This window comes from Papio anubis, chromosome 16, assembly GCF_008728515.1.
Source record: "Papio anubis isolate 15944 chromosome 16, Panubis1.0, whole genome shotgun sequence".
NCBI classification, from domain to species: Eukaryota; Metazoa; Chordata; class Mammalia; order Primates; family Cercopithecidae; genus Papio; species Papio anubis.
In genome coordinates, this window is record NC_044991.1 from 26655141 (window position 1) to 26665252 (window position 10112).

At 46.2% G+C, this 10112-nt stretch overlaps 2 protein-coding genes across 7 annotated transcripts in view; one reads left to right on the plus strand and one right to left on the minus strand.

Annotated features, from left to right (window-relative positions):
- Nucleotides 1-5463, minus strand: part of SPECC1L (sperm antigen with calponin homology and coiled-coil domains 1 like) — a 145103-nt gene extending 139640 nt beyond the window's left edge. For 3 of the 6 annotated variants that reach the window (XM_009216921.2, XM_003905320.3, XM_021921839.2), the window contains exon 1: nucleotides 5298-5458. The gene's annotated coding sequence lies outside the window, so the exon portion shown is untranslated. Of the gene's footprint in view, nucleotides 1-4691; nucleotides 4974-5297 lie in introns of those variants that run through there. The other 3 variants (XM_009216920.4, XM_009216919.4, XM_003905319.4) reach the window with 2 other exon arrangements.
- A 78-nt stretch (nucleotides 5464-5541) lies between these two features.
- LOC101019076 (40S ribosomal protein S10-like) lies at nucleotides 5542-6862 on the plus strand. The gene is made up of 2 exons (XM_003905318.5): nucleotides 5542-6098; nucleotides 6405-6862. Exons 1-2 carry the CDS (start codon nucleotides 5980-5982, stop codon nucleotides 6781-6783), a joined length of 498 nt encoding a protein of 165 aa, XP_003905367.1. The 5' UTR covers nucleotides 5542-5979; the 3' UTR covers nucleotides 6784-6862.
- Nucleotides 6863-10112: the final 3250 nt, after the last annotated feature.

Below are 10112 nucleotides of genomic sequence, written 5' to 3' on the forward strand. Positions count from 1 at the left end.
TACCACCACACCCGGCTAATTATAAAATGTTTATTTGTAGAGACAGGGTCTCACTATGTTGCCCAGGCTGGTCTCGAACTCTTGGCCTCAAGCAATCCTCTCCTCTTCACCTCCCAAAGCCCTGAAATCACAGGTATGAGCCATCACATCCAGGCTGCCACCAGTTTCTTTGCACACTTCTTTCCGAGGCTTGACCAACACCTTTACTTTCTTTTGTGTACAGCTCAGCATTTAAAAAAAAAAAGTGTAGGCTGGGCACAATGGTTAACGCCCGTAATCCCAAGACTTAGGGTGGCCAAGGCGGGAGGTTTGCTTGAACCCAGGAGTTCCACACCAGCCTGGGCAAGACGGTGAGACCATGACTCTCCAAAACAATTTTTGAAAATGAGCCAGGTGTGCTGGTGCAGGCCTGCAGTCCCAGCTAGTGAGACAGCTAAGGCAAGAGGAACCCTTGAGCCCAGGAATTCAAGGCTATGGTGAGCTGTGATCACCACTCCAGCCTGGGTAATAGGGTGAGACCCAGTCTCTGAAAACAATTAAAAATAAAAGTTTAATAACGAGTCTTCTTTTTAGAGGCAATGTATTTTTCCTCTTTAACTTTTTGTTTTCCTTAGGCTATACGCACAATAGACAAAGTTGAAATTTAATCTTAATCTCTTAAACCCTTACTATTCAAACACATCAAACTTAAAAAAAAGGTGAAAGGTGTACAAGAAAAAAAGGGAAGTAATATGTGCCAAATGCACATTCCTTCCAGAATTTGGGACAAAAATGATGCCTACCTGGTCTCTGGGTGCTAAAATAAGACATTAGAGACACTCCCCTCCTTCAAGAAATAAGACTGGAATCAGACGCTAAGATACAATTAAATAGACTTTGAAAGTTGGTATGCACTACTGGGAGGTGTCTCACAGCTGGCAGGGTCAAGTGCAACTAGAATAAAAGCTCCTAAGGGCAGGATTTAAGTGGCCCATTTCCTCTGTAACAGTGCCATGCCCAGCACTGTACCAGCACAAAAGATTGAACAACTTTCCGTCAAGCCACACACTTACGGTCTCATCGTGCAGTGGAGGCCACAGACGAGACACAGTGTGCCAAATCCCGAATGTACAGGGTACCAGACAAGTCTGCAGGAGGCAGGAGGACTAGGGAAGCCTTCCAGACAAGGTAATGCCTGAGCTGAGCCGTTTTTCTTTTGAGTCTGGAACATTAATTTAATTGGAGGAAAACAAGGGACATGAAAAGGGCAAGGAAATAAGAAAATGAGCTGAGTTTTGAAGGCAATGATCAGATGAAGTGAGAGAAGAATATTCCAGCAGAGGGAGACAAGGAGACTGGAGAGATTTCAAGGGGCCAAGAGCTGTTCATTGCAGCTCAGTGAAGCACCTAAACAGAGATGGGGGAAGGAGAACAGGAGTCAAAGGCCAGTATTGAAGTGTTCTGGATACCAAGCTAAGGAGACCTTATTACGAAGGTAGGGGGGCTGTTGAAGGGTTTAAATGGGAGAGTGACTGTGAACAGATTAATAGTTTGGGAAGATACAGGCAGAAGTAAACCTCAGGATTTAACCAAAAACTAAAGGACAGAACCACAACGAAGATATTAGAAAAGATCAGGAAAAACACTGTTAAAAGATATTCACTCTCTTCTCTTATTTACAGATTTCCTTTATGGAGTTACCAAATTATCTTTGAAAATAGAGAACTCAGAAGTGGCTGAGAGCAGTCAAGTCTTCAGAATGTAAAAACTGCTATTCTGAAAAAGTAGATATTACATTATTAATTTCAATTCAAGATGCTTTAAAAATGTGCCTTTTGATATACTGCAGGTTTTAAGACTATGTCACAATAACTCTAAACCTTATTTGAGATTAACAGAAAAGCACTATAAATTTTAAAGGCTTGACAGACACAGGGATCATCTCTTATGTTCACTTTGGAACAGATCGTAACTGTCCTTCCCCCTCGACATACCCAAAATACATTATTTAAGCCTACTTTCTTAATGGTCATGTTATTTCACAGCAAAAGACTGAGGTCACAGTGATTTCTGAACTGATAGAAAACACCGTGGGGTTTCTTTACCTCGCAGCTAGTCTATTCAGTACTAACAATTCCTACCACCAGAAGGAATTTCCCTGCCTAGGCTTATTTTGTTGGCACACCACAACACAAAAAAATCTCCTGGGGCCAGGTGAGGTGGCTTATGCCTGTAAACCCAGCATTTTGGGAGGCCGAGGCGGGCAGATCACCTGAGGTCGGGAGTTCCAGACCAGCCTAATCAACATGGAGACACCCTGTCTCTACTAAAAATACAAAATTAGGCAGCGGTGGTGGCACATGCCTGTAATCCCAACTACCTGGGAGGCTGAGGCAGGAGAATCACTTGAACCCGGGAGGTGGAGGTTGTGGTGAGCCAAGATCGAGCCATTGGACTCCAGCCTGGGCAACAAGAGTGAAACTCTGTCTCAAAATAAAATATCTCCTGACATTTTATATCCAATAAGAAAAGATCTATTTAACAATGATCAGAATAGGAACATCTTTAATGCCAGGCAAACTTAACAGCTTTCTCAATGGATTTCTCAGTAGACTGTGACAAATGACCTCGAAATAAACTCATATTTACTCTTAAGAAATAATCTAAATTTGTATCTTCTTAAAAGCAAAAGCCCCAGGAACTTTTTCCTGAACTCCCTAACAACAGCAGCAAAAGAAGAGACTCTTGGCTCTCTTTATTTTTAAAAATCACAATAACTAACCTTGTATTTGCTACTTACATTTACCATATATCACCATTTACTATCACCATCATTTCATAAAAGATGCTTTATTTTAACACCAAGCAAGCAGGACTTCTTTTTTAGAAAGGACAGTCCTTCAATCGAATAAATTTAATTGTATAAAACGACTCCCAATACTGTCCTTTTTTTCTTATTTCTGTTCCCTTACTGAGCTGAGCAGTTTGCGTAATACCACACGCAGGTTAGTCATGTGATTTAAATATGTATACGACAGTAATTTTGATACTATCACTTAAATCATTCGAAATATCAGATGCATTGTGTGTCAAGTCAGTTATAGAGAACCACTGCTTCAGAGAAATCACATCTGAGGAGGAAGCACTGCAGATACACCTCCTAAAAGTTCATGTTTGAAACAGAAATTTTGATACAAACTTCACTTTAACTACAACTGTAATTGTAATTATTACGGTTATTCTCCAATCACTAGATACCATACTTGACACTCAAGTATTTGGTTGGCTACCAACGTGCACCAGTGATAAAGCTTTCCTATGGCACAGCATTCACTTTCTTACTGAAAATGTCAAGAAAACCACTACACACCTGCAACCATTAGGAAGCATTCTCCAGCTATCTAAAAAGTCGCTGAGTCGGCTAAGCGACTCTGTGTGGTGTACACTAAATCAAAGGGGAAAAGGTGTTTTTCTGGAGAAAAAAACACTGGATTAGCCATTTATTCATAGAAACAATTTTACCAACAGTTCTTCTCCTTTCACTATATACCCTTCTATATTGGTTTATTTTATAACATACATGTATATTGTAATGGCTGTGTTTTGGGGTTTTTTTCCTTTTTTGAGAGGGCGCCTCACTCTGTCACCCAGGGTGGAATGCAGTGGCGAGACCTCGGTTCACTGCACCCTCTGCCTCCTAAGCAATTCTCCTGCCTTGGCCTCTCGAGCCGCTGGGATCACAAGCATGTGCCACCACGCCCAGCTAATTTTTTATTTTTTGTAGAGACGGGGTTTCACCATGTTGACCAGGCTGTTATCGAACTCCTGACCTCAAGTGATCTGCCCGCCTCGGCCTCCTAAACTACTGAGATTACAGGCGTCAGCCACCACGCTCTGCCTTGTTATGTCTAGTTTTTGTTTTTTTGAGACGGAGTCTGGCTCTGTCGCCCAGGCTGGAGTACAGTGGCGCAAAATGGCTCACTGCAACCTCCGTCTCCCCGGTTCAAGCGATTCTCCTGCCTCACCCTCCTGAGCAGCTGGGATTACAGACGCGTGCCACCATGCCCGGCTAATTTTTGTATTTTTAGTAGAGACAGGATTTCACCACGTTGGTCAGGCTGGTCTTGATCTCCTGACTTCAGGTGATTCGCTGGCCCCTGCCTCCGGAAGTGCTGGGATTACAGGCGTGAGGCACCGCGCCTGGCTTGGCTTTTAATTATGAAGAAAAAATTACTAAAGTCCCTCTGGTATCACCTATATTGGCAAAACTGCAGTCCCCCTCTACTCCCCGAAGCCACCAGAAATGACTGCTGTTGTCTACAAAGCCTATAGCTCTGATTTCATCGCAAGATGTGTCCTACTGGGTTAGAGCAATCGTCATTTTTTAAAGGCTTGTATCTGTTATGAGCTTGGGAAATATTATCAATGGCTTAAGAGGCTCTTTGGACAAAAGAAAACACTGTTCCCTGAAATCACCTGGGCAGTATTCACGGGAATCTTTTCCTCGCCCTTCCTGTACTTGGGACAAATGATCAAGGACATCAACAAATCAAGGTTCCCTGCATTTGAATGATCACAAAATTTTTGCGTGTTCTGTAAATGTGCTAAAACTACTGGACACTGATTTCTTTTCGTCATCTCCAGGACAGCTTGCCCAACGTGCCGGGTGACTATGATGTCTTAGACTTAACTACTTAAGGTACTACAATTACCAAATTCCTGGAAACGCAAAATTCCTCAGCCAGGCACCGGATTATTCATATCCAACCTGATGCAATTAACCTCCTCTCAAGAAGAAAGGACGTTCCGTCCGCCTGGGGCGCCGGCCACAGCAGAAACAGCACCCGCAGCAGGCCTGGGGTCCGCCGCCCGCGGCCCCTGCTGCCCGCGCTGCGCCCTTGGGGCCACTGAACAACGCCGTCCCCGCCCCAGGCAGGGGACCCAGGAGATGGGGCGGCAGCCCCAGCCTCTCCTGTAGCGTCCGAAAGGCAAGCACGAGGGTCGCACCCGACCTGTCAGCATACAGACGAGCCGCAAGCAGGGTCGCAGAACCAGCTGAACCCCAACACCAACGGCCCGTGGGTCTGCGCGGCGAAGGCTGCGGGTAGTCCCAAGAGCCCCAGAGCCCAGAATGAGGACGGCGCGGGAAGAGAAAGGCGCAGGCGCGGGACACACTGGAGGGGCCCAGGAGTAGGGACGGCGCAGGCGCGGGGCCTGCCGGGGTCTGCGGGGACGCCCGGGCGCGGCCGCGCGGGCGGCGCTGAGGCGATAAACCAACCCGCCAGCGAACACTGCGGGAACCCGGCCGTGACTCTTACCGCGCGGCACCGCATCGCTCCCTCGCAATCTCCTGGTTGGGCTGGGCGGACAGCTCACCCGGTGGCTCAGCAGAGACCCGTTGAGTCCGGCCTCAGGGCAGCAGCCAACCCCGCGGCGCCGCTTGCCGGGCCCGCCCTGCCTCCCTCGCGGCCCCCGCCCTTGGCCCGCCCCTTCGCGCCCAGCGGGCCTGCGGCCGCCTGCGCAGGCGCCGTGTGGGCCCCGCCCACATTCCTTCTCTGCGCAGGCGCTGCTGTCCCCCCAATCTCTAGCTCGCGTTCCTCTGGCACTGGGTCGCGCAGGCGCCCTGCTACTCGGTCGCTCAAGAAAAAAAAACAGCCGGCCAGCCGGTGCGCATGCGTCAGGTCTTGGGCTGGAGCCTGGCATGACCGGTCGCTTCAGAGGCCCCACTGGACCCTGCGGAATGATGCTCAGAGTCAGCTAGTCCCAAAGGCGCTCCTCAGCGTGTTTACCGTGTGCCAAGGACTGTCCTAGGCATGAGCCAGACAGTGGTGAGGAAAACACAAAGCCCTGTCCTACTGGCGCTCCTGGTACATAAGGAACAGACAAATAAGCGAGCAATATATATATATATATAATATTAAAGAAATTCTGGTAGAGTTCGAGTTCCATCGGCCCCCCATCCGGGCCACCCTGCCGCCTTAGCGGCTGCTCCTCCCCAGAATGCTTATGCCTAAGAAGAGGCTTGCCATTTATGAACTCCTTTTTAAGGAGGAAGTCACCGTGGTCAAGAAGGATGTCCACCTGCCTAAGCACCTGGAACTGGCAGATAAGAATGTGCCCGGCCAGGCGCGGTGGCTCACGCCTGTAATCCCAGCACTTTGGGAGGCCGAGGTGGGCGGATCACGAGTTCAGGAGTTCAAGACCAGCCTGGCCAAGATGGTGAAACCCCGTGTCTACTAAAAATACAAAAATATTAGCTGGGCGCGGTGGCAGACACCTGTAATCCCAGCTAGTCGGGAGGCTGAGGCAGAAGAATTGCTTGAACCCAGGGAGCGGAGGTTGCAGTGAGCCAACATCGCACCCCTGCACTCCAGACTGGGCGACAGAGTGAGACTTATGTCAAATTTAAAAAAAAAGAATGTGCTTAACGTTCATGTCATGAAGGCCATGCAGTCTTTCAAGTCCGGAGGCTACTACATGAAGGAACAGTTTGCCTGGAGACATTTCTACTGCTACCTTATCAATGAGGGTATCCAGTATCTTCGTGATTATCTTCATCTGCCCCCGGAGATTGTGCCTGCCACCCTACACTGCAGCCGTCCAGGGACTGGCAGGCCTAGTCCTAAACGTCTGGAGGGTGAGCGACCTGCAAGACTCACAAGAGGGGAAGCCGACAGAGATACATACAGAGGGAGTGCTGTGCCTCCTGGTGCTGACAAGAAAGCCCAAGCTGGGACTGGGTCAACAACCGAATTCCAGTTTACAGGCGGATTTGGTCGTGGACGCAGTCAGCCACCTCAGTAAAATTGGAAAGGATTATTTTGCATTGAATAAACTTACAGTCAAAAAACTTAAAAAAAAAAAAAAAAGAAAAAAAATTATATGATGTCGCAAATGACCCCGTTGCAATGATCATACAGGTTTTTTTCCTTTGATAGTTTGTACTACTTTAATAGTTTTTTCTTTTATTACATCATCTTAATTTCCTAAAAACCACAACGTGGTCGTGATACATGTTTAATCCATTGCTGGATTATTTGCTAATATTTTATTTAGCATTTTTGCATATATATCCATAAGAAGTTAGTCTATACTTTTACCTCCTTGTACTATTGATGTCTGGTTTGGTATTAAGCCTACACTAAATTTGCAATGAGTTGGGGAGAATTCCATTTGCTTCTTTTTCTGAAAGATGATGTAGGCTGGGCACTGTGGTTCATGCTTGTAATTCTAGCACTTTGGGAGGCTGAGGTGGGCAGATTACCTGAGGTCAGGAGTTCAAGAACAGCCTGGCCAACATGGTGAAACCCCATCTCTACTAAAAATACAAAAAATTAGCTGGGTGCACCTGTAATCCCAGCTACTCTGGAGGCTGAGGCAGGAGAATCGCTTGAACCTCCGAAGTGGAGGTTGCGGTGAGCCGCGATCATGCCCCTGCACTCCAGTCTGGGATACAGAGTGAGACTTCATCTCAAAAATTAATTAATTAATTAATTTTTAAAAATTATGTAGAAGATAAAAACTTCATGTTCTTTTTAATGTTTGCTGGACTTGTCTATAAAATCATCTGGGCCAGGTGCTTTTCTTTGGTTTTGTTTTTTGTGAGATTTTTGAAGGGATGGGATACAGATTTTAAAATAAACCTTCAATTCTTTTAATGGTTCTAGATCTAGACAAACTTTTCTGTTTCTTCCTACTTCATTTTTTTTTTGAAGTTATATTTTTCTTTTGAGACAGAATTTCTCTGTTGCCCAGGCTCTACTGCAGTCACGCGATCTCGGCTCACCGCAACCTCCGCCTCCCAGGTTCAAGTGATTCTCCTACCTCAGGCTCCTGAGTAACTGGGATTACAAGCGTGAGCCACCACACTCAGCTAATTTTTGTATTTTTAGTAGAGTTGGGGTTTTACTATGTTGGCCAGGCTGGTCTCGAACTCCTGAGGTCAGGTGATCCACCAACCTCGTCCTCCCAAAGTGCTGGGATTACAGGCGTTAGCCACCTCACCTGGCCTGAAGTTATATTTTTCTATAAAACTGTTTTGATATTTTCAAAAATCACTGGCATAACCTGGTTTATGTAATGTCGTTGTGACTTTTGTCCTAATAATATTTATTTATCATTTTTTTTGAGATTGAGCCTCACTCTGTTGCCCAGGCTAGAGTGCAGTGGCCTGATCTTGGCTCACTGTGACCTCCGCCTCCCAGGTTCAAGCGATTCTCATGCCTCAGCCTCCCGAATAGCTGGAATTACAGGCACCTGCCACCACACCCAGCTAATTTTTGTGGGTTTTTTTGTTTGTTTGTTTTGGGTTTTTTGTGTTTTTTTTTTTGAGATAGAGTTTCACTTTTGTTGCCCAGGCTGGAGTACAATGGCACAATCTCGGCTCACCACAACCTCCACCTCCCGGGTTCAAGCAATTCTCCTGCCTCAGCCTCCTGAGTAGCTGGGATTACAGGCATGCACCACTATACCAGGCTAATTTTATATTTTTAGTAGAGATGGGCGTTCTCCATGTTGGTCACGCTGGTCTCAAACTCTTGACCTCAGGTAATCTTCCCACTTCAGCCTCCCAAAGTGCTAGGATTACAGAGGTGAGCCACTACGCCTGGCCATTTTTATATTTTTAGTAGAGACTGAGTTTCATCACGTTGGCTAGGCTGGTCTCAAACTCCTGACCTCAAGTGATCCGCCAGTCTTGGCCTCCCAAAGTGCTGGGATTACAGGCGAGAGCCACCGCACCTGGCCTAGCCACCACACCTGGCCCATTTATTTCTAAATAGACAACACATTTTTATATTTCAAAATTCAGAAGGCACCATCTCAACCCCATCCCTATTCCTGTTGTTTCTCAGATGCAACCAAATATATTCAGTTTCTTGGTATCTTTCTAGAGATAGTTTATGAATATAAACAAATATCCAAATAAATATGTTCTTTTGCTTTTTTAAAAAAATACAAATGGTACTTTATTGTACATATTGATCTGTTCCTTTCTCTTTCTTTCTATTGTTTTGTTTTATTTTTTGAGACAAGGTCTTGCTCTGTGGCCTAAGCTGGAGTATAGTTGTGCAATCTGAGCTCACTGCAGTCTTGACTTCCCGGGCTCAAGTAATCCTCCCACCTCAGCCTCCCGAGTAGCTGGGACTACAGGGACATGCCACCAAGCCCGGATAATTTTTTTATGTGTTGTAGAGGCAGAGTTTCACCATGTTGCCCAGGCTGGTCTCTAACTCTTGGGCTCCAGTGATCTGCCCACGTAGGCCTCCCAAAGTGCTGGGATTACAGGCATGAGCCACCATGCCCAGCCTCCACCTCTTATAGTGGACCTGATATTAAAATACCCACCTCCTATGATGAAAAGGAACTGAATGAGTGTGGAATCACTAGGACCGTGCTGGCTTATAATGGGCCCTTGGGGTTTAGTTTAATAGCAAATTACAAGGTGCCCATTCCTCAAAATCTTCTATAGACATCTTCCAAGAAACTGCCATGGATAAATATCTGCAAATCAAAGCAAAACTTTAGGGACAAACTACATCAGTCTTCACCTGTGAATTTTGCATCTATGATGCAAATGACACCCCCTCTAAAGTGTTACCCTTCTGTAGTGCACTACCTGGGCAACTGTCCTCAGCAAAGTTAGAGTAATCTGCAGGAACTGAGTGGTGGCTGCCCCCTTTACAGAGGCATAAGTTTTCAACTTGCCACAGTCTGCACCCTTCCGCTTTGTGCTGTGCCTGGTCCATTTTACTCACTGATATTACCCGACATCTGAAGGTGTTTAAGTTTGACCATTGACCTCTCATTTCATAGTGAACTTCAGAGAGGTGAAAGGATTCACCCAAGATCACTCAGGAAGTGTGCAGTGTCAGCAAGTTAGCAGTAAGTCAAAACTGAGCCTTGAGTCTCTTGTCACTTCACAGCAGGACTCTTACACCAGCTACATCTCTCACCAGATGGTCCAAGGCATTCGGTTGTCTCTGGCTTTGGTGGTTGTGGGAGGCGTGAATCAGAGATACTCTGGGCCACGTTATGGCTCTAGGCCACATGCAAGCAAGCTGGAAACTGAATTGCCTCTGCAGCTGCAGAAGACTAATTTCTATATTGATATTTGGAAAAACTGACAGCTAGAA